The following is a 25,494-nucleotide window of genomic DNA, read 5'->3' as shown; positions in this document are numbered from 1 at the left end:
CCTTCCTTCCACCTTAAATACACAGTAATTTGAGTTTTTTAAGGGAAGGAGAAAGAGGAAGCACCCGAGACGAGACGAGACGAGAGAGGATATGAAGTTGAGAGAGACCCACTTGTTTTTTGTTTTTGTTTCTGGCTTTTATATACTGATCTAGCTTACCGATAACAGGTTTCACACTAAACTTAAATCAACGGTCACTATTGAAATAACACTAATTAATGGTTTAGATTTGGGTGGGTACCGTACCCACTAAAAAATATAAGGGGTGCAGTAGAATGACCCATTTTTTTAATACTCAACTTAACTTGAGTCACTTGACTCATTTCTAACTCTATTTGGTTTGCATAAGTTGATTTGAACCATCTTTTGTCAAGCTCATTAAGTTATTTATTTCAAATAATATTTACATACTTTTAGCATTTCCATTCAAAGACACAACTTAATATTACATATTTTTACATCCAAACGCTTAAACTTATATTTCAATCATTTTTAGGAACACATTATTTTAAGCCTTATAGTTCATGGGGTGTAAATTATCTTTACATCCAAATTCAACCTTATAATGTAATAAATTAAACACTAAAGTTTTAAAAATTAACAAATTAAACCTTATAATGTTAAAAGTAACAAAAATGAATAATACAAGTATATGATAAGAAAAATATCTCTCTTCGGGCAGATCCGGGGATTAGTCTCTTATATATAAAGTCTGAGTTTTACATCCAATAATACACTGTTCACTTTCTCTTTTTTCTAGTTTCTCCACCAGCAAAAGGTCCCCCCCTTTCTAGGAGATCCCTCTCCTTTTATACCCCTCTTCTTTATATCCTAGCCTTCCATCTGTATGCCTCCAGACATTTCTAAGGACACTTGTCCCATCAACGCTCTGCTGAAGGTGGTGGAAAGGGCAGCTAGCTGTGAAGATACTGTTCAGGGGTCATTTCCTCATTAAATGCAACTGATAAGGTTGTTCCAAGATTTTTAATGCGGAGGGGGAAGGTAAACTTCTCCAAGAAGCTTTCTCCCACCGTCACTGCCCTTTTCATGGTCCTTTCTCTTCCACACGGATTTCCATGAAGGGCTACTCCGTATCCCCTCCCATGCTCGGGTCAGTGAAGTCCTCAGGGCTGATACACTTCTACAAGCATGTTTGTGCGAAACATTTCATGTTTTAGTCCTCTTCGGTCCTCGGACCCCACATAGGTTTAATTTGGTATGTTTACAACTTCAAGGTTTAATTTGTTTGCAAAAATCTATAAGGGTCCATTTGTTTGGGTAGATTTTAGGGAGAGAGAGAGAGAGAGAGAGAGAGAGAGAGAGAGAGAGAGAGAGAGAGAGAGAGAGAGAGAGAGAGAGAGATGGTTTTTGTGAGTATTTGATTGGAGAGTGGAGAGAATGAAAAATTTTGTGGGGTCCAGGTTTTTTCTCTCTGAGCCCACTGAAATGTTTTTTATCAAATAGGAGAGAAAACTGGAGAGAAAAAAAAGGGCTTCGTTTTGGACACAATTGCACCTCCACATTACTTTTTTGACTTCTTTGCATTTTTTTTTTTTTTGTTTATTTGTTGATCCATTCTTCTTTTTTTTTTTTTTTTTTTAATTCTCTTCTTATCAATTTGCCTATTATTTTGTGTTGACCATTTCTTTGTTTTCGGCTTTTTTTTTTTTTTTTTTGGTTGGGTGTTTTTCCCTTCTTCATTTTTTTTTCCCTCTCTTTTTTTAACTTTTTTATTTTGTACTGGGCATGATTTTTCTTTTTGTGTATTTTTTTTTGGTTGGTTGTTTGCGGTATTTTATTTTATTTTTAATTGGACATCATTTTTTTAATATGGGCATATGAGTAAATTTATATAAACTGTATTTTTTATCTTCACATTTTTTTTTTCAACCAAACAAAAAAGTTTTCCACCCTTCTAACCAAACACAAATAAGGAAAATTAAAATCTCTTCTATTTTCTCACTTTTCCACTCCCTCTCCATTTTCTATCCTCTTACTTTTCTATCCCTTCTCCATTTTCTATCATCTCATTCAAACGGACCCTAAGTCTAATTTACTTTCATTGAGAATCTGAGATTTCAATGAAAACCTAAAATATTAGATACGGTTGTGGCCTTTAGGTGAGAAAATTATTGAATGTGGGTTTCGTATATAGAATGAAACAAAAGGCACCAATTAAAACTAGACATATGTAATAAAAATATATCATGGAAAATATATAACTATTACATAAAATCAACTCGATCCAATCTACCAACTCCAGAAAAACCAATCCTTGGCCGTTGGATTGGATTGGGTTGGTCAGGTAAATCAAGTTCCATGCAAAGTTATATTACAAAGCAACGTCGTCATTGTCTCAACTTTCACATGCATAATGCATTGGTTTTTCTACTTTGTTGGAAATAAAATCTCAACTTTTAGTTTCACGTGATTTGGTAAAACGTTGGATTGGATTGGGTTGGTCAGGTAAATTAAGTTTTCTATGCATATGATGAAGCAATGTCGTGTCGCCATTGTCTTAACGTTATACAAGCATAATGCATTAGTTTTTCTACTTTGTTGGTTAAAGAATCTCAACTGTCACATGCAGTAGATTTTTTCCTACTTTGTTTGGAAAAAAAGGAAGACACAGAAAACGGAAAAGAAGTGATGCACCAGCATATGGAAAACGATATTCAAATCATTGATTCTATATTGACTAATCCATTGCTAAACAAAAGAACCTAACGTTTACATATGCAAGATACAATGGATCACTGTTTGATTTTTGCAGCCTTTGACGAAACAACAATGAGAATTCAAGGGGTACTCTTGTTCTTGCAGATCCAATATCAGGTCAATACAGCCTAGAAGATAGACATATCTGGGGGTAGTCCATACACTGTCTTCCACGAATATGGAATGAGCCATCCATTACCCTCATTGCCTAAACAAAGCCAATAGCACAAAAAGCACAAATTAGTATGATTGCTTGACTACCAAAAAGTCCATTGTCATATAATTTGGAAAAGTTTGTAACAACCACCCCAGAAAAGGGTTTTTCTAAATAATCAAACTATCAAATAATTAATCTGGCACAGGATTACAAAATTCCCAATGATGAATGTCAAATTACATAGAAAATATCCATCTGCCTGATTATTTATGGCTCATCATCTAATTCAAACTTTTGGTCATAAAGTTACTGAGACAATAAAATTTAATATGGACTTATTTAATCTAGGCATAAATTAATATCCATGAAAAATAAAAGAGTCAAATATAAGGAAATCATTTGAAATCATTTCTGGAGATCGTTTGGTAAAACAATATAAAGGCAATATGTCAGAAACAACTTTGAGTATAATGCTGTTATAAGGATTTCAAGATTGTCCATTTTGGGAATAATGTAGTTTCCAGTAGATTATTTGCATAGTGTTTATCAAAAGATATAGTCATTAGTAACTTTTATGCTAAAGTGTAACAAAAAACTAAAAGCTAGCATATTTTGAAAAAAAGCTGAAAGTTAGTTGTTGTTGTTGTTTTTCTTTTTTTCCAAAAAACAAGAATTCACCAGAAAAAAAACTTGGACAAAATTTGGCTCCAAACATGTTTGAAGCTATCTTTTTCAACCCATTATGTGACTAATTATAGAGTATCCACGTGTATTATTTAAAGAGCACGACTCATTAATAAAGTTGTGTGACTAAAATTACACAACACACATGAATGGTCTCTTCAATTGCCACATAGTGAGTTGGAAAAAGATAGCTCAAAACATGTTTGGAGCCAATTCTTTTTCAAAAAAAAATTGTATTCTTACAAAACAAAAGCCTCAAAAAAGGAGTGAAAAACATAAAGATAAAATGAATTAATAGGAATCATGCTCCAGCTTACAGATGAAATTTTGATGTGGAAAAGAATCTATGGTATATATTTGGGGAAAGAAGATTGTGTGCTAATCTTAAACTTCCATAAACCGTGAAATTTGAATTGTCAGGCTATGCTATGCAAAAGTTTTCCTACCAAGAAACTGATTTAGGGGGAAAAACAAACTAAGAGAAAAAAAAGGTTGGAAATATCAATGGTATTAATGGAGGTGGCAGATTAATTGCTCCTAATGGATAACAGCCCCAAGCTTCAAGTTGCTTTAGAGCATGTGCTGGTTCTAACATCCCTAAGATGGATAACATACGCCCTACATTCTTTACAACTGACAGTGACATAGAGAGCATCACAATGACAAGTGACAACAAGAAAGCTTGAAATGGGATTTCAAAAGTTTGACAATAGCCATGTGGCATATGAGGAAATTATTAGATTTTCAACTTTGATCAGACTGTCAATCACAGGTGGAGGAAACATACCGTGGAAATTACTGGGACTAAGACCCAGAAGTTTGCATGCTGCCTCAGCCAAATGGAAAGCATCCTGTATGTTGTCCCCTTCTGAGCAGTAGCATAATAAGCAGGTGACTTTTAAACCTTTGGCCTGATCAATAAACCAAAACCTTTGTATATCAAAATCACATTGGTCAGCAAAATCCATTGTAGTCAAAGACAAGCCAGGTGCTCAAGTGAGGAGAGGCGCCACTAAGGCGCCTTAAAGGCTCTAAGGCAAGGCACCTTTAGAGCCTAAGTGAGTAAGGCGACTGCCTTAAGCCATGAAAAAGCTGCTAAGGTGAGAGCCTCAGGATTTTTTTTTTAATTTAAAATTTTTTTTTATAGAAATTTGTTGTGAGACCTACTATTAGATTATTAATTTAAAAAGGCATGTTAGGCTGGACTGGGTTGCAGTGTTAGGCTGTCATTCTTTCTCTTCTTTTCATGATTTACTTTCAGTTCATGGGTTTATTGACTTTTGTATTTTACGCTCTTGATTTGTTTCTTTTTCCCTGATGTATACTCCCTGTATACTCAGGTGACTCAATTCTTCTTTTTATAATATTATTTTTATTACTTATCAAAAATTTAAAAAGGCATGTTACAAAACCTATTGTTATTTAACTTAATTTACAAAGATTTGTTGTAAAACTTATTGTTATATAGAAGCTTGTTGTAAAACCTATTGTTAGAATAACTAATACAGTCTAAACCATGTTAATCCTATTTGAAATTATTTGATAGACCTAATTTCTTCATGCAATAGATTGAAAAACACTTCATTATAATATTTTAATATACTAGGTACATATGATTTAAGTTCTATATGTATAATAAATATTTTAAGAATTTGGCGCCTCGCTTTACTCAGGCTAGCGCCTTTTTGTCTCCTCACGCCTCAGGTGATACAAGGCCCTGGCGCCTTAAGGTCGCCTTTTGCCTTTGAAAAAACCAGACAGCTGCTATACAGATTAACAATGTTTAATTTCTATTTTCTTTCATATGTATTTTCAGAAGAGAGAGGGAGAGGATGAAAGTGAATACGCTGCAATTTATGGCCTATATCTTGCTGTATTAAGATGTGTGTGTGTGAATAGGCTGCAATTTATGGACCATATTTTGCTGTATGACACATTCACATGTGAGTGTGTACAGCAGCTGTACAGATTAACAATATTTAATTTTTATTTCTCATATCTACTGTGCAGGAGGCTGCCCCACGGGGGGAGAGAACTTATAGAGAGAGAGAGAGAGAGAGAGAGAGAGTGAATAGGCTGCAATTTAGGACTATATCTGGCTGTATTACACATCTGTGCGTGTGTGCGTGCTTGGATGCCAGATGACAAAGCTTACAATGTAGAGAAGGTTTTTTTTTTCCTTGCATTCTACAGGTTATATAATTAATATAATTAAGCATGAAATAAATTGGAATAAAAACTGGTGGTTGACAAAGGTCTTGTTTCAAGTATAATACTCACATACACACACAAACAGATGTAACCCAGATATCACGCCAGTCATAACCTATCCCCAGAAATATCATACAAGGAGTGTCCTTATAGAATATATGGTATGGAGAAGTAACTCCACATAAGAAGCTCAGAACTTGGAAACCGACAAAATAAAGCCAAAAAAAAAAAAAAAAACTAATAAAGTCATAAATAATTTGAAAGGTTCAATTATTAAAATAAGCCATAAAGTATCTAGCAGTTAAAAAATGTTTGGTGTCGATAAATGACCATAAAGCATAACATGCAAATCTCCTTCCCCACACCCGCTCTTTTTTCTTTTTCGAAAAATATAATTTGAAATTTATGTTTAATTGTCATAATCATACTTGAACAAAAAATACCTTAAAACAAGAAAAAAGTGCAGCAAAAGGCAAGCTTGGGTAGTAATCTTCTTCTTCTAGTTCATCTTCAAAAGGGTTGTTATCCTGCATGGCATTTCCTTCGGCTAAAGTGCCGAGATATTTCCAACATCTCTGAGTAGGGTTGTATTCCTGCAGTCTTTTCCACCCAATTTGCTCGCAGTAATCATCTGTTCCATCAGAATTGGTGCTAGACAAGTAGTATGTCTGCAAACCACTGATGTGATAAAGGATAAATCAAAATTGAAAAAATGGCATAGGCAACTGCAAACAGTGGGTCCAGATGGTTGCTTACACAATGACCAAGACAACTGAGTTCAACCGTAAGTCAATCTTCTTGAAAGAATTGCTCATAATGTTTATTGAAAAGAAGCAAATTTCTTTTATGTGGGTTTCACTCATGTTTCAATGTCATGCTTCTTGATCAATTCTTAAATTATGAGAAACTATTTATTCAACATTCTCTCCCTTGCATGAACCGGTTTTTTTATTGGACAAGGTGATTTACAAAATCTTATGTACGAAAGTCAACTTTTAAAGGCCTTAATTAAATAAGAGACTTGCAGCAAAGCAGAAAGCCTGGAGTTCTGCTAAAATAAAGTGGCCCCACAATGAAAGAAAAGTGGTAACTGCAAACATTTTTCAGGAAGAAGACAAGGACTATAAGATGGTTGAGAGAGAGAGAGAGAGCGATCAAGCAAGAGGTGCTCATATTCTGTATGAACTGAACATTTTGCATATATTAACAGTTCCAGAGATAATGACTTCAGACCACCAGTCTTGCTAGTGTTTTTATTTTTATAATAAGTTTTCTCCAAGGGGATGCGGAGGCCACTAGTATAGTTAGTTGAAATTTGAGCCCGTTAAACTGGTTCTATGTGCCTATGTCAAAGCTAAAAATCCCATCCCTGGTACTTACAACTTCAAAGAGTTAAAGGTTAGTTTCCTTGGCACAGGGATGATTGAATCACAACTTTCATCCAGTAGAGAAACCCATAGCTTACAAATATTACCATGAACTTAACAATAGCATGATTATTGATTTCATACTGGTTTTACTTGAAAAAAAAAAAAAATAGCATGAGTTGAGTTGTACCTTGACATATCAATATTTCGACACCTCCCAAAATCTAAGCTAGAGAGCACAACGGCATGTTTCTTTCCAGTAGCAGCAGCAAAATCAGCCAAGTTTTTAGCAAATTCAACCATCTTCCCCTGTTTGAATGGATATTTAGTGCTTCAGAATTGAGAATTAGTAGAATCATAAAGGACATAGAAGCACCAAGAGCACATTCAAGTAAAAGCAACAAGGAAGAAGATAAAATTGTTTTCCACATAGAGTATACGCATAAAAAGCGATCAAGATGACATTGTACAGGTAAAGCTATATATTAAGAGGCATTAGGTGGCCCTAGATGCAAGAATTACTAATGAAGAAGTCTAACATAGTAGTCATAGCATCATCAACCCAACCACCAATAACCTTCCCACAATTCTTGGTAGCAAACATTATGTAAGCAAAAGTTATCCTACAATTTGTAAACATCCAAGTAATAAAGCATTAGTTGTTCATTAACTATTTTTAAAAGGCAAGCACTATGCCTAAAGAATTCAAATTGTTTAGTGTTGCCCAAAAAAAAAAAGTCCCTGAAATTTCTTGACCACCCAAAACTTTCACCATGTAGATTCCTAAGTAGGATAACCAACTCCTCCTTTTTTTTTTTTATATATACACATTTTAACTAGGAAATGCCATTTAACCTAGAGGTCATCGGTCACCAACACCTGAATCTGAAACATGTCTTTTCCGCAGTCATCTTGTTCAAGAAACAATATTACAAAAGGTCTTTAAGTAGAGTTTTAAAAAATTTGACAGCAGACCCAAACAATGAACACAACAATATATCAAAATGACATTGACTCACTAGCATGTAACAAGACTGTTTTACTCTTAGCAACAGGTATCAACATCAGCAAGAGGTCACTTTCTCTTTTCTTTTTTTTTATAAATTTTAAGTGGGGGAGGGGGGGGATTCAAACCCTGAATGTCGTTAAAAACACCAGAAAATACCATTTGATCTAAAGGTCATTGGCCAGTGACAGGAAAATTTCTCAAAGCAAAGAAACAAATTTGAAAACAAGAAACCTCAGTTGTATTAGTAATTACTAATTAGTATATTGGTGTTGGCTTACTCAAGTTGGAATCCCATTCTTATCACAATCTCACACAATCAATTATTGTCATTGACACAACCAAACAACATTTCTCACAGCCATCATATCTAAAACATCCCATAAAAAACTTGTAACATCATCATAAACCTCAACATTAAAAGCATCAAAACATTTCAAAAAAAGAAGCAATAGTGACAACCTTAACAACCGGGGACCTCAGTTGGACAAGAGTCAGTGCATTAGAGGAGGAATCATAAGCTGAAACAAAACCAAAAAAAAAAAAAAACAACAACAATGTTACATAACAAGCAAGTAATAGGAACTTACTGGGTACTGAAAATTATATATATTTTTTAGTTTTAAAAAGCTGACCTTCAAGAGGAAGAGCTAGTTGGCCTTGAGGTTGAGGACCATAGGCATCGTTTCCTACACAAGGAAGAAGAAAAGGGTCATCGAAAAACCCAATTCTTTCTGCTCTTGTCGACGATACCATAAGATCCATTGCCAATTGCCCCACATTCCCAATCGATAAAGCTGGCTTTTTTAACATATTCAACCCAACAAAATTCATAAGTAAAACTTTAAAAACAGTTTAAAACAAAATTCATGGTGACCAAAAATAAAGCATATATGTCTCACCAGAAGGAGAGTGGAGCACTGGCCATGAGGTTTCTTGCCTTCTTCAACAACAAATTCCAATTTTTTTTTTCTTATCAGAGCAAAATCAGTCACTCGGATTGGGGGCAATGGCTCTTTATCAGTTCCAGGACTTGGAGAAGAAGATATGGGCTTCGGCCCCAAGCAGGGTTAAACTATGGGCCGCAGGGTTGGGCTGAACTTGGGCCTAATGGGCCTTGAGAGACCTTTTATTTTATTTTTTTTAATTTTTTTTTTCTTTCTTGGTTGAGAAAATGAGCTTTGCTTACCGATTTGGTTGTAGTCGATTACATTTCTTACTAAAAACTAGTCAGGACAGCACGTGCAAGACACGTGCTAGCCATGAAAAAAAAAAAGAAAAAATAGTGATTAGGATTAATTTTAGATTTTATTTATATCACAAAATAAAGATATAAATAATTTGATTTTTAAAATACATAGAGATTTACATTAATCAAAAGAGACATTAATTATAAGAATTATGATAATTATGTCATAAAAAGTTAATCTCATTCGTATAAGAATTTTGATCAACCACAAAGTTAAGAGAGTTATTTAACATATAAATATCTATTTCACTATAATAGGTTTTTAGTACTTATTTGCTATAGTCAATATATCCACACATTAAAAACTTCTAAGAATTATAACGAATATCATCATCTTCCAACAATAAACAACTAAGTTTTGCTAAAAAAATTAAAAAAAAGGATAACAAAAGGCATGTGTTATCGAATTTTCCAATAGATAAATTTTACGTTTTAAAAATTTAAACCTACAAAATCAATATTCTTTAGATAACAAATAAAAAAACCTTATATCATCATTCTAACTTTCCAATAATTATTACCATCTAAACTCAAAATACTAGAAGAAAATTTTTGGGATGTTAAAATTTAGTGTGAGTATTTTAGACATTACACAATAAAATATTTTAAGAATCATAAACTTTCATTAGGGTTTAATTGAGAGAATAATAACATGACATATTTGCTCTTTTCCAAAATATTAAGGGAAAAATTGCTTGATTTTAAAGTTTAAGAAGGAGGAATTGTAAACTACCACAAACATAAAGGATGAAAAGTGTTTTTTTCCCAAGTTTTTGTTTTTGTTTTTGTTTTTATTTTTGTTTTTGTGTGTAAAACTATGTAGTTTTACTTAAAATGGTGTGCAAAGAAAACAAATACAAAAAGTCAACCCAAGAAATTGTATGTGAAATAGTAAATTTTTGCTCAACAAATCTGACTAAACCCACAAAAAATTTCTAAAAACACAACAGAATGACACAACATTTTCATAATACCTTTATAATTTTGTTATATTTTATTTTGACTTGTAAAAAATTGACAACTCAACAATTTTGAAAATATTATGACGACAACAAGATGTTTTAACCTTTTCACCAAAAAAAAAAAAAAAAAAAAACTATGTCCATAATATTTTTATAACAAATCATAAGTAGTAGGTTGTTATAGGTTGTTATCGATGGACAAAAAACTAATTTCATTACTAAGTTTAAATTAGAACCAAAAACAAATTACTACATATAATTTGTTATGAAAGTATTGTAAAAAATATTGTGAATGTACACATCTTTTTTTACATTACTTTTATTTTTAGTTGTGGTTGGTTCTAGTATGATATTTTATTATTTTATTTTGAATTATAAGGAATTAACATCTCAAAAATTGTGAAAATATTGTGCCAATTTATTGTGTTAATATTTTATTATAATGTAAAACAATGTGAATTGGACAAACCAAAAATAATATAGCAAATCTATTGCAGCTTTACGCATTCACCAAAAAAAAAAAAAAAGGCCCGCAAAACAGTAAAAATTGAACAAGTCAAAACTACTGTACCGAAGCTATGATAGCTTTTCCCGTTTACTCTTTTTATATATAGATTACTAAATTTGACTAAACCAACGAAAAAAAAAAAAAAAAAAAAAGTTTATGAATACAACAAAATATTACAACGTTTTCACAATACCTCTATTTTCAACCATGACGGATCCCAGTCCTATATTTTATTATCTTATTTTGACCTATAACTTACACCTCAATAGTTGTGAATTTATTGTAATAACAACAAAATGTCACGACATTTTTAGTTGTACTAGATCTCAGTATGATATTTTATTATTTTATTTTATTTTATTTTAACCCATAAGGAATTGACATATGCGTCACAACATTTTCACAATATATCTATGTATACATTGTACAATGTAAATTTATATTCTAGACACAAAAAAAGGGCAAATTTGGTACACATTTACAAAATTTGTACAATATTTACCATTTTTTGTGCAAATGTGTATTGTAGGGTCACAATTTGTAGCCCAAGCCGAAAATGTATGGGTTATAGGCACAATGAGTCTAGTACAATAAATTTGTAAAGAGTGGATGATAAAACTAGGCCTTTTGTGAATTTGACAACGGCTAGTATGGATTTAAAAGATGAATAAGCAAGTAAGACATGTAAGACTGAATGAAATTGTTGTCCTAGGAGGTAGGTTATGATATTAATCAATAGAACTGAGTGCTAATGCAGTTTTGAGTGCTACAATAGTTCTTTTCTATCTTTTTTTAATCCCCCTCTCATGGGAGATCTTTTACATTATATAGTTCCCTTCCAACCATCTTGATCCTACACTTGTTGATCATCTAAGCCTTCATTTAAGTATATGTCCCATCAGACACCTTCTCTGGCTTTCAATGAGTTGTGGTAGCTGAGATTACACTGTTCAGGGATCTTCTCCACATAAATGCGGTCAGAAAAGTAGCTGCAGTGCATTTAATGCGGTGGTAACAGTTTTTCCTTTAGATATTCCTGAGTTCTTATCACTCCTGTCAGTGCATGAGGCTCATCCTTATCATGGAAGCTTCCTGAAAGGTCACCTAGATTGATGAAATACAAAATTGACTTGTATTGATCATGTCTGAGGAGGAGTTCCTCCTCGGACTATCCCCCTTCTGTTCTTTCCCTATGTAACTTTAAACCTGGGGTCTTTATCAATTACTTATCCCTCTTCGAACACGTTCACGTTCCCAGATAAGGCCCAAGGTCCAATATATGAATTTGGGTCTTTATCCCTACAATAGCCCCTCAAAATTCCAGTTTTCCCTCGCATCCGAGGAGGAAAAGTGGGGTTTTGATTTGTTTCAAAATTAAAGGTTGTAAATATCAAAATCCCAGAGCTTACACATGTGGGAGTATAGCTTTGTGCACTTCATAATTGCTACTGATGTTTCGGAATCCGCGAAGCGCCATTAATTGCTCCAGGCGGCGTTATGTCCCTTGCATCTAACGGTTAGGCATTAATCCAACGGCATATATTTTTCCTCAGGGTTTGAGCGGGATAACTCCCACTCATTTTTTGTCTTCTATATAAAGCCTTGAAGGAGATCATTTCTTCTTTACTTTACAAACTCTCAAGCTCTCTAGCGATCTTTAACATTCAAATTCACAAGACTTGTTAAATTGCTAAGTTTACCATACCTGTTTCCCTAGAAATCTTTAAGAGTTTTTTTAAAGGTTTCAAGGATCATCACACACTTTAGTTCGCGTAAGTTTTGATTTCTCCGAACCCTTTTCCTCCTCAACCAATCTCCTCGGCCCTCAAATTCTTATTTTTCCAGTTAGCGCTTTCGGTGTTTCCCCTTTAATTTGTTTGAAATGGGTAGATTTAAGCATTTAGTGAACAGTCCTACCAAGATAGCAGCCTTTAAACAAGAATACCACATACCGCAGGAAGTTGCCCTGCGGTACTGTTCCCCAGAAGAAATAATAACCAACCGAGAAGAGGGAGAAGTCATAATCTTTATGATAGCTTTCATGGAAGGGGGAATGACCCTCCCCATAGGTAGGATAACAAGGGACTATCTCCGCAACCATAGGATATGCCCTCACCAGTGCGCACCTAACCTTTTTAGGATCCTAGGGAGTATTGATGCTCTGAACGAGCATTTGGGCTTGATGCTCACTTGGCACAACGTTGTCCACATTTACGAGTGTCACAAACAAAAAGGGGCGGGATTTTACCTCAAATCCCGATCTGATATTGTCAGGCTCATCTCGTGTCTCCCTAAATCTAACAAGGGGATGAAAGACAATGACCTGATTGCTTCGGGGGTGTGGCATGATGGTCTTCATTGCCCAGTCGAAGAGGGAGAGCAAGGTGGGACACCTTAGATTTAGGTCTCCTAACAATAGATTTAGATTCTTTAACCTCGGCCTTGCTTCGCTCCTTTTTTTTAATAATAATGGATTTCAACTTTTTTTTTTTTAACTGTGCTTTGTTCTTCTTTGGTGTTAATAGATAGAAGGCACGTAGCTCCTTGGATTAGCTTCACTAACGTTGCAGCCCTCAAATACTTGCTGAGATCCAAAATCTTCGTAAGTGAAGACGGGCAACTTCGGGCTGTCCAACTGATTTTGAACTTCAAGCCTATTTCGGACGCATTCCAAGGGGTCGGCAATGCCATAAGAGCGGGTAATCAGCGGATACCTAGAATTGATGTGTCTCGGCCCCATTTTTTAGCGCAAGACGACCTTCCTCCAATAGCACACCCTTTCCCAGAGGGTATTCCTCTTGTCATCCAACCAATCCAACAAGTTCCTCTCAAAACAGCAACAGCCGGAAAAGGGGTTGCCTCTTCCAGTTCTTTGCTCGAAGAGGAAATTGATAAGTTCCATTTCGGAGAAGAGGAACCACAGGGAGTACAAGTGATTTCAGTATCAGATGCCGAGGAAAAACCAGACAGACACTCAAGTGTTCACGCCCTAGTTCCTATGGTCGCCCGTTTAGAAGACACTTTAGATGAAAAGGAAGAAGAAATGGCCTTGAATGCAGGAAGCAAAAGTCTAAGGGACCTTATGAAGGCGAGAAATAAAGTATCCGCATCAAAAGAAACCAATAAGTCCCAGCCCTCAACCAATCTTCCTCCTCCCCCTCCTCAGCTTCCCACTGACCTCAGACTGAAGCCCATTCCTGAGTTGAAGAAGAAAAGGCCGAACGAGGCGCTTGAGGAAGGCGAGGTAGGCCCTATGAAGGGAAATAAACAACAAAAGGTGGTCAAAGACCAGTAAGGCAGAAGGTCCTCTTCTGTTGAGAGCCGAGAGGATCCTCTCGGGGCTGATGTGCGCTGACCACCGCGCATGTGGTCCCTTAAGCTAGAGGTAGATGGTGCCCCCATCGCTTGGGACACCTCAGTCCAAAACTTTCAAGGAGGACAGGCGAGTCACATTGCTAAGGCCTTAGAGCTGCCACTTCTTCTGCCAAGGGATATGGACGCTTACAGGCACTTTAAGCAGCTCGATCTTTTCCTATCCCTTAAGAGGGATCTGGCTATGGTAAGTGATTTGATCCACCCCTCTAAGTAAACACTTAGTCACTTTTACTTCTTCTTTGTCTTATATGGAATTTTCCTATTCCTGTTATGCAGATTACCCAACAGGTTTATGTGGCCGAGGAATGGATCAAGAATGCCCGCAATGAAACTAAGGCAGAGGCCCAATCTTGTGTTGAGGCTGAAAAGACGTTAGGGCCTCTCAAACAAGATCAAGCCAGGCTGTCTGAGAAGTTGAAGGAGGTGCTCCAGGCCAGGGATAGTGCTGAAGCAGGCCTCAAGACCGCTGAGAAGCAAGTCGAGGATCAGCGCCAAAAGCTGTATGTGACTGAGGTGAACTTGGCCACAAAGAAGCAGCTGGTAAAAGATCTCAGGGCTGAACTTCAGAAGGCCAAGGAGGCAGCCCAACTGGCTAAGGAGAAACTGAGGCTGAGAAGTAAGCATCATACAGCTCGGTGTAAAAGAGACTCAAGTGAGGCTCGTCGAGGAGCTCTCTGTAGTGTGCAGGGACTACTGCGATGTGTCTTAGGGTAAGGCCCTTGATGCTGCTGGGGTCCCTGCAAACTCTGTTTTGAGGCGACTTGGGAGTGTATACTACCATCCAGAAATTCGTGAACTCCCAAGTCCTGACTCTTTTCACCCTGAGCAAGCTCCAGAGGCATCAGACCAGTCGTTGGTTAACCAAGCCCTTCCTCCTACTCTCCCCAAAGCACCTAAGGGATCTGACCAAGCTGATGGCCAGGGTCAAGGAGTTGAGGGCCCCCAGGATGAGGGTAAAGGCCAGGAGAAGAAGAAACCTCCTTCTTAAGCCAAAGACAAAGCCCAAGATGTTGTTACCTCCCAGCCAAGTCAGGCTGCTGACCCTCTTGCCCTCAAGACCAAGACTTAGCCATTACATATATAAAAATACGTGTAATGTTGTTTAACTACTGAAATCTGTTGTTTTAGTTACACTACCGAGCAGTCCCTAAATTACATTTAAGCCACTGTCTTTTGTTGTTTGAATTTAATTATGAAATTAAGTAGAGCCTTGTTTTATGTGGCCTTTGTTAAATTCATTGCCACGCAGCCCTACGCTAAAAAAGCATTTGTGCTCAATTTCCGTAGTTTCGACTTTATTTTGCGCTCATCTTTTTGAAAACACAGTCACAGTTCTCTCTCTCTCTCATTGTTTGAGTTTGCTTGCTGTGCGTGAGATTAAAAAATGGCGGAAATGCGCTCAAATGCTTTTCCTGAGCCAGAGCCTAAGCCTGAGCCAGAGCCTCAGCTTTCAGCTCCACTTCAGCCTCAGGAGCGTCCCTCTACTTCTGCAGCGCCATCCTCTTCTTCACGTGAGTATGAGCTTCTTTTTTGGTTTTATTTATGTATTTCATTCATTTTCCTTTGTGGGTTTTGATAATTAGTCCTTGCTACTTAAAAATCTTAGATTTTTAAGCTTTTTTGCTTGTTCTTTGACTGTTTTGATACAATTTCCTTTTTGGGTTTTCGTTAAAGCTGAGCTTTTAAAACAAAATTTTGAATTTTTTGGTTTCATTATTTTTCTGAGCAACCAAAGGGTCTCTTCCTCACGTAAATGTAAACTTTTTTGGATTTTATTTATGTTTTTCTTACATTTTCCCTTTTGGGTTTTGATAAATTGTCCAGAGCCTCAACTTTCAGCTCCACCTCAGCCTCAGGAGCGTCCCTCTACTTCTGTAGCATCCCTCTACTTCTGTAGCGCCATCCTCTTCTTCACGTGAGTATGAGCTTCTTTTTTGGTTTTATTTATGTATTTCATTCATTTTCCTTTGTGGGTTTTGATAATTAGTCCTTGCTACTTAAAAATCTTAGATTTTTAAGCTTTTTTGCTTGTTCTTTGACTGTTTTGATACAATTTCCTTTTTGGGTTTTCGTTAAAGCTGAGCTTTTAAAACAAAATTTTGAATTTTTTGGTTTCATTATTTTTCTGAGCAACCAAAGGGTCTCTTCCTCACGTAAATGTAAACTTTTTTGGATTTTATTTATGTTTTTCTTACATTTTCCCTTTTGGGTTTTGATAAATTGTCCAGAGCCTCAACTTTCAGCTCCACCTCAGCCTCAGGAGCGTCCCTCTACTTCTGTAGCATCCCTCTACTTCTGTAGCGCCATCCTCTTCTTCACGTGAGTATGAGCTTCTTTTTTGGTTTTATTTATGTATTTCATTCATTTTCCTTTGTGGGTTTTGATAATTAGTCCTTGCTACTTAAAAATCTTAGATTTTTAAGCTTTTTTGCTTGTTCTCTGACTGTTTTGATACAATTTCCTTTTTGGGTTTTCATTAAAGCTGAGCTTTTAAAACAAAATTTTGAATTTTTTTGTTTCATTATTTTTCTGAGCAACCAAAGGGTCTCTTCTTCACGTAAATGTAAACTTTTTTGGATTTTATTTATGTTTTTCTTACATTTTCCCTTTTGGGTTTTGATAAATTGTCCTTGGTACTTAAAAATGTAAGCTTTTACATTATTTTTTTTTGGTCTGGTTCTCTTTGCTCTAAACAAATTTTAGAATTTTTTAGTTTCATATATTTACTGAGCAGCCAAAGGGTCTCCATGTCAAAATAATAAATAAGGGTGCTTTCCTGTTTTTATAGTTTGAAATGGTTCTTGTTTATTAAGCTTTGCAATTTGGTGGACTCAGTGAATTTAGAAAGAAAAAGGAAAAATTTAAACTTGGGATGTGAAGTGGAGGAAGAGAAGTGGGTTCCCGGTGCATTAATGAGGAGTTTGAATCTGGAAAGACAAACACGGTAGGAAATAATAGGTGTTCTCTGTTGAATTTCAAATCAAATTAGAATGAACATGGTTATGGAAAAAAAACGTGATCTGAGGAAGTCTGACTAGATAGCAGTAGGCTTGACTGTAGTGGTGAATGAGGAAGGAAAAATAGAGTGTGGTTTGGAATTCTTATAAAGGTGACTTGAGGACTTCTATTTGGGTGAAAAGGAATCAGAAAGAGCATATCTTGAGCCTTCCAAGAGGGTGACGGGTTCATACAAATCCTGTGGAGTATAAAGGTGGTTTGAGGAAGTGCAGGTGGGTCAGACTGAGGGAGCACGTGGTGGGTCCCTCTAGTGGATCACGGGTCCACTTACTTCCTGTGGTGGGCTCTGATTCTGAGTGGGCTTCACGGGAAAGAAGTATTAAATTGCCAACTGCGGGCTTAAGTATGAAATCCAAGCTGGCCCATCTTGATTCGGGATCTACTCAGCTGACCGTAGCTAATTTCTCAAGCCTAAGCTCTCGTGAAATGGGCGAGTCATCTGAGACAACGGCAGAAGCTTCCTCGGATGAACCCAAGCCCCTGATGCTCACTAGAGAGGTGGCAGATCGTCAGGCAGTGCCTTCGATGGTTGTTCAGAGCAGTTGTGTGTCTGGGACAAGTTCCGATAGCCTCACGGTGGGTCGGACAGAGGCTGTTCGTAGCTTCTTGGATGGGTTCAACACCGACGGTCTCGAGGTGCCTCAGATGGCTTAGATGGTGGCTGGGAATGGTTATCTCTGCCTTGGGGTGGCTCCGATAGAGCTTGGCTGTAGTTTATCTGATGGGTTTAGCTCTGATGGACACACAGGGACTCAGATGGTGTTGGGTTGTGAAGGGGTCAGCTCCGGTGACTCCGTAATGCCTCAGGGTCAGGCCGATAGGGTAGCTACGTCATTTTCTATGGGTTTTTTCTTGGCAGCAGCCCTTCATAGAATGTTGGGTGCTGGGTTAGTGGATTATGGTTTACATGGTGTGGTTAATGCTAAAAGAGGGATTAGAGTGCATTTGTCTCAGGGTGTGGATGACAAGTGCACGAGGCAAATTGTTATTACTGAGACTGATCAAGCCAAATTAGCGTTGATCGAATCAAAGTCAGTTTTTGGCATATCTGACTTGGGGGGTTCGATGGAGGAGGGAGGGGCTATCTCAGAAGTAGCTTGTTTGGGTGAGGAGGAGAGTTGGACAGACTGTAATCCGATATCCACTATTGCTCCTCCGGGGCCGGACCTGTCGATCGAAATGCATAAGGATAATGAGGTGTTGGGTCTGGGTAGTAGGCTGGATGTCTCAAGTTGGGTGAAAGTTGTTACATTGTGGAAAGGTTTATAGGCTGTGCTACTTTGTCTATAGATCCTTTGGGATTTCTTGGGTCCCCTCTGGTAGGGTGTCTGATCTTCTTTTTGGCTGGTGGAATTGGTTGGGGAAGCATTCATCTCACATTTGGAATTTAGTTCCATTCTGTTTGATGTGGTGTATTTGGAGGGAACGCAATCAGCGAACATTTGAGGATTTGGATGCATCTGATGACCAAATGCTCGCTCTCTTTTCTGGTTCTCTTTTTGATTGGGCTAGGGCTTGGGGGCTCACATCTAGTGATTCTCTTCCTTTTTTCCTTATTTCTCTTCTTCTTTGTTCTTAGTGTTTTTCTTCTTTTATGTTTGAGCTTTTCTTTCTTTTCTTGTACGTTTGTTTTGCTAGTGTTTCTTTGCATTTAGCAGTTATTTGAATATACAAGTTTCTTACCTATCAAAAAAAAAAAAAAATGTTCAATAGGAACTGTGATGTTTTTTGTTTATATAGTTGAGTGCTTCATTGTTGGTTTGTATAGACTATACGGCCATTGGAGATGAGTTTGGGATGCCAAATACCCTCGCCTTCAATTATATTTATATACACAATTTAGTTCGGGTGTGAACCCGAGACTGGACTCCCATGGATTGTCCTGCTATAATTCGGACCTCAACCCAATCTTTCTCTGCCCTTTCTATATATCCTTTAGAAGTTCTTTAGTGTTTGACTTTGGTTTAGGGAACTTATAACTTATTGGTGCCAAGAATAATACAAACGGTTTAAAGTCGTAATATGCTAGAAGAAAGCATATTTGTTATATGCAGTTATCAAAAACAACTTGGGATATTTGCTAACATGAAAATTCTCTCATATATAAATTGTTAAGACAAAAATCAGGTAGCATGAAGTGGTAAAAACAATTCCACACACAGGTCATTGAGCATGCCAATTTGATATATCCCATATGTATCTTCATATCCAAAAATCCACAAACTAGATTCTTGACTGGTACTTGCATGATTTACTATATTAATAACTTAAGACAAATTAAGTCACTGAGGTATACAATTCATAAATAAATAAGTAAAAAGTCACCATGGTACACACACAATTGTGGAGAAGCAGGTTGGTGTGGCTCATGAAAATTTAATGATTGATGCATAACTTATTAATTTGGAAATAATGTCATTGCTAATGGAAAGAAGCATTCTAACATTTTGTCTTTGGAGGATAAATTGATCCATTGCTGTAAAGCCTTTGAAGTTCCTTCTCATGCAGGCATTTTAGAGTGGATAATTCTTCTACTTGTCATCTGCTGTGTGTATATATATATAGACACACATACACACTTTTGCAGCGGATGCACACACATACATAAGCTCCATACCATAAAAACATCAAGATCCTTGAATGCACATAATTTCAAAAACAACGATTGTTGAACCACTGTGTGGATGATCAAGAAATCCAGCATGGGGAGTCACTTCAAAACGTTATGAAGAAGCAATTAATATAATATTATTAATGAGTTATTGTTTTCTTACCAGTTGTGTGTTACCAGGAGATGTCATCTCTTATGGGTGGCAGCTTGATGGTGGTGATGTATTGAAACGAAATTTAGAATGGGTAAGAAAAGAAAAAACCTTGAATGTGAAAGAGGGGGAAGGATGATGATGCCCTTTTTTTGAAGAACTTTGCTAGTGTCGTTACCCGCGGTTGCCACTAAAGTTAAACAGATTGATTCTCACGTCTCTCTCTACTTGCACCCATATTTTTTTGGTTTATTGCACAAATAGATCTCTCTCTCTCTCTCTCTCTCTCTCTCTCCTCCCCCCCCTGCCTTATTACGAAAATTTTGGAAATATCATATGTCTTATGACTTTTAGAAAGTGAAACACACCTATTGAGTCCACCATAGAAGTGTACAGGTGAGATGTTCTTGCTTTGGCTAATGAAGCTTAATATTGTGGTCTTCATGGCTTCTGTGTTAGGCGTTAATGCAAGCAAAAAAATGTTAAAACTTATATGAGACATTTAGCACAAAACTGAGAATCCAATTAAGAATCTAATTGGGTTTTCTATGGGCTTTAGCTTTATATATATGCTTTTTGCCAGGCATTTGTAGAAAATAAGTGTCAACAAACTAACCCACATCATACGATGGATCAACTTAGTTAAGTGCACACAATAAAATGTGCTTTGTAGGGCTTTAAGGTACTTGCTCAAATTGGGTCTAAATTGTTGATACTTTTATTTTTAATGTACAGGATGATGATGATGTTGTTTGAATTGTCGGCTAGTTCACTTCTACTGTGATTGTAATTAAGCAATGTGTGTTACCTTAGAAATTACCCTTTAATATTGCAAAGTGCTTTCTCATTGTTGATTCGTGTTTGATCCATTTGTTTGTCATTGTTACATGTATGTGGCTTCCTGTTTATATATAAAATTTAAGATGAGCAACATTTCGCTTGAATCTTTTTTGCTAGTTGTTGTAGAGAAGTATTCTTTGAAACTTTTGTGGATGGAATTTGTTTAGGCCTTCAAGAACAGTTGATGTACAAGAACTGTCTACAGGAATACGTTCAAAGGTTGGCCATTCAGCTACCAATGTATAAAACTGTAAATGAAGGATCATAACATGCACCTAAGTTTAGGTCAACGGTGGAAGTGGATGGACAGATTTATACCTCTCCAAACACTTTTTAAAAGAGAAAAATGGTCGAACAAGATGTTTCCAAACTTGCACTGGAGCACATATCAAAGAAGATAAAGGATGAAAGATGTCCACTGACTCCACTCATTTGTGAGGTTTGTTACATCATGATTGTAATTTGTAAATTTAGAACTTTGGAAGGTGAAACTTGTAATTTTTTTTCAAAGGTTGGGAGATTATCTTTTTGGAGGTTGAAAGAAGACTAAATTGTGAAGCTGAAAGATGCATATCAGTGTAGAATATTCTATTACAATAAAGTTTTGGTGAACTTTTAGAACATAAATATGTAGGTTGCATCTTTTCTAGGTGGATTAATTTTGAGTATCAGTAATTCAATATGGATAATAAATATTCAAGTTAGATCATAAGGCTTAAAGATGCTTATAAAAAATTGGAAGTCTTCTATTGTGGTTACATTGCTATATTGAAGGTACAACCAGGTGCATGTTATTTTGCTTTGACATCTGAGATAACTATTTTGTTACTATATGTTAATGTTTGTATGGGTATTGATAAGCTAGTTAGTTTCTAAATGACAAGCCAGCAAGTGTTATTGTTGGAGAAAACGGATATTTTTTTCCTCAATTTGGGCTTTACTTTTCAAGTGATTTATATATGTTCTCTTAGGTACAATGCTGTTTTCCAAGGCATTGAGATTTATGCGTTTCTTTGTAAGAAGAATGGTAGGGGTTGAAATAATGTCAATGCATCACTTTATATCTGTAGCTCATCTAATTATGAAACCTGCACTTTACTTTTTAGGTATGTGAATGTAAGGAATTATGAATGATGAATGCAGATATGAAGTGTAATGTTAATGTTCTTATAAATATTATTTAGGCTCAGTTTACTGAGAATTAGGTTCATTCATTTATGTATGACATATTTTATGTTAGATCTTCTCTTATTGCTTCAAAGATTGACCAATATCTTTTTTTTTTTCATTTAAATTAACCTTTTTGTGGTTATTTTCCAGAATATAGTATTTTGCAAGTCTATCCTTAACGAGTTTGCTGTCAAGATGAATCTGCAAAAGCCTATTTACAATACTGTTCAAACAGAAGTGCTGCCTGCAATTTTCATATCTTCTTTGGTTTTCAATGGTGTATGTTATAATGGTGAACCTGGTGGGAAAAAGAAAGAAGCTGAACAATTGGCGGCACGTGCTGTCATTCTCTCCCATTTGGGTATCTTTGCTCTATGATTATTATGAAGTTGTTTTAAATCTATTTATGCTATGTGTGTTCTAAACTTTGTGTGGGTAGCAAATTAAAAAAAAAAATATATAAGTTGATAGCTATGGGTGGGGTGATTTGAATCCTGGATGAGTATTAGTTGAGCCACAAGAATCTTGGCATGAGTAACTCATTGAAGATATAATGCAGGTAAGTCTGGATCAGGAATAATTCTTTCTGAGATTATTAAGTCTAAAGGCAACCTCTATTCTGCATTGCATAAAGTCAAGGATAGAAGCCATGCCAATATCAGTACTGTACCTAGCATACGAGCCATGGAAGTTGCAATTCTAGGGTCTTCCTCCAGAACACAAGTTCGCACTGAACTCAAAGTACCACCACCTGAACCATCAACTCAATTGATCAGTGCACAACCCTCATCTCAGGCAGTCAATTTACAAAGTGGATTTGTGCCTGCTGATTTACCAGAGCCTTCAGTTGTGGGTCCAAGTTCCTCAAAAAAGCGCAAAAAAAATCAGGAAGAAGCTGATAAGAAATTGCAGTTTGACACTCATCAGTAAGTTTTAGTCTCTCTTTTCATATTGGCTGTGCTTCCTGGCTGTCTCTTTTTAATATATACTCTCTCTCTCTCTCTTTCTTTATCTCTCTCTCTCTCTCTCTCTCTCTCTCTCTCTCTCTATATATATATATATATATATATTTATATAGGGTATTTGGTAAATTTCATTAAGTTGCTTTATGGTTAAATACCTTAACTGGATCTCTGTAACTTTCTTGTTGCTAGTAATAATTTCCACATCATGCTGTTGTTGATTAGCCATAAAGCTAATTTAAGCTCTTTGCATCTTAGTAAGGAGAAAAATGATATTTTCATGTTCTATGGTTCCGTTAGACTATGTTAGGAGTGTTGAGTTGTATGTGTGCGTGTGGTGCTGATGAGGCGTGTGTGTGGTGCTACATGGGGTAGTGCTGCAGGATGTGCCTAGACTGCTAATGTGGAGGGGCGTATGTTGCTGATGGGGCATGCGTGCACAGCTGATGAAGGGTGTGTGTTACAGTGCAGCCTGGGTGTGTATATGACTATGTTTCAGATAATGATTGTATTGATTAGCTGGCACTGTACACTTGTATTGTAGGTTAGTTACACGTGTATTACTTGTAATGGTGATGTGTTTACCTCATGCTTATGTGTCATATGCTGATGTAGTGAGTTGGTTAGAGTGAATAGCTATCAAGGTAGTTACACAGCTAGCATTCAGTTAGGACTGAGGGTATTAGACTAGGGGATGTGTCACTACAAAACGCGGGGGCCTTGGGCCGCGTTTTTTAAGCCGTGGCCATAAAAAACGCGGCCCAAGATGAGCCTAAAGCCCCGTTTTAAAAAACGCGGCCCAAGACAGAACTTAAGGTCGCGTTTTGTACGCGGGGCCATAGACAGGTTCTGAGGCCGCGTTTTTTTGAGATAAAAACGCGGCCTAAGGACTTCCGCATTTTATTTTTTCTTAAACTCTTTTTTTTTTTTTTTTTCTTTTACTGTGGCCGCATTTTTAAAATGCGGCCCAAGGTGAGCCTAAAGCCTCGTTTTAAAAAACGCGGCCCAAGACAGAACCTTAAGGTCGCGTTTTGTACGCGGGGCCATAGACAGGTTCTGAGGCCGCGTTTTTTTTAGATAAGAACGTGGCCTAAGGACTTCCACATTTTATTTTTTCTTAAACTCTTTTTTTTTTTTTTTTCTTTTATTGTGGCCGCATTTTTAAAATGCGGCTCTAGAATTCCTTAAGCCGCGTTTTAAAGACGCGGCTTTAAATTTGGTCTGAAGCCGCGTCTTTAAAACGCAACTTTAAATTTTGTCTGAAGCCGCGTTTTAAATCCGCGGCTTTAGTTTGGGAAGAGCAGGAACTGTTTTGTTGTTAATTCCATAATTCCTTTCTCTGTTTCTCTATTTCTTCTAATTCTCTCTCTGTTCTTCCCTATCCCCTATTCTTGGAGGTTGGTTGTCCTCAAATTTAACTGTCAAATCCCCAATTCCTTGCAGACTAACACGTCTTGGTACTTTGGATGATCATTTAGAAGGTCATAAATAAGATAATTGCATTAAAAAAAAAGGTTTATCTTGCATGTCAATTCTTGTTCCGCAAAAGTTAGCAAAATCCTACTCATTTTAAAAGCTTTCTTCACTAACTCTTCTCCATTCTTCTAGGCGTGTGCTGCAAATCATCGAAGCTGGCAGGCAAGTTTCTTTCTCTCTCCCCATTTCATACCCTCCTGCAGCATAAAGCTATATAAGCATAATGCTGTTCTTGTATAGTTGTTTATTGACTTAATTGAAAGTTAATTTGTTGTTACATTTTGCAAATTGTTACTTGCTGCCTTGCCTATGACTCAAGCCCCACCCAGTTCATTAGGCTGATAAATAAACTTGCTCTTTTTTGTATATATCTTGTTAAGTATTTAGTTTAGGTTGACTCAAAAACTCTCATGTTGGGTTTTGTAAGACATTAATCCCTCCCTGTTATGTGCTTCTTAACTATTTGCTACCTATTACTATTATGAATTACCTGCCACATCATGTGGTAACATATTAGCCATTTAGCTTATTTTGTTGTTTGTTTCTTGTGTCATGTCCCAGTGAACATTGAGAAGGTATTACGTTTTGGGTAAGATCATAGTGTTGCTTCTGATGTTACTTCCATGTTATGATGCTTTATTATGTGTGCAACATTCGAACATTGACATGATTCAGAAAACTTATTTAAGTTGCAACATTTGAACATTACCATTGTAGGTTATATACTTATTTAAGTTGGAAATCAGTAACACATAATGCTGCAATTTTTTATTTGCATTGTGTTTGAATTATCTTGTCCGAGTGTAGTTAAGAAATATCAAATTCCTTGCTTCTATGCATCAAGATCACTTCTTTACAAGAAACAAATGGAAAATGCATTAAGGTGGTGAATGTTAGTGGTATTCAATTAAGGGTTATGTTAACGGGTATCGTAAGGTGTTCATTAACACCAAACTTTGTGTCAGATATTGTCTTTAAGTCAGTGTTTTGTCAGCTTTATACACTTTTGGATAAGTTTTATGCCATTTC

At 36.4% G+C, this 25,494-nt stretch overlaps 1 protein-coding gene across 1 annotated transcript; it reads right to left on the bottom strand.

Moving 5' to 3' along the window:
- Positions 1 to 2,660: 2,660 nt before the first annotated feature.
- On the bottom strand, positions 2,661 to 12,929 carry LOC115961714 (proteasome assembly chaperone 2-like). The gene is made up of 8 exons (XM_031080643.1): positions 12,815 to 12,929; positions 9,046 to 9,158; positions 8,779 to 8,944; positions 8,606 to 8,664; positions 7,328 to 7,446; positions 6,214 to 6,448; positions 4,347 to 4,470; positions 2,661 to 2,926 (listed from the first exon to the last, which is right to left on the bottom strand). The coding sequence occupies exons 1-8, from the start codon at positions 12,927 to 12,929 to the stop codon at positions 2,847 to 2,849; spliced, it is 1,011 nt and encodes a 336-aa protein (XP_030936503.1). The 3' UTR covers positions 2,661 to 2,846.
- Positions 12,930 to 25,494: the final 12,565 nt, after the last annotated feature.

The sequence above is a fragment of the Quercus lobata genome, chromosome 9 (genome assembly GCF_001633185.2).
Source record: "Quercus lobata isolate SW786 chromosome 9, ValleyOak3.0 Primary Assembly, whole genome shotgun sequence".
In the NCBI taxonomy this organism is placed as follows: domain Eukaryota; kingdom Viridiplantae; phylum Streptophyta; class Magnoliopsida; order Fagales; family Fagaceae; genus Quercus; species Quercus lobata.
Note: the sequence above shows the minus strand (reverse complement) of the source record. Positions and strands in the feature narration are given on the sequence as shown.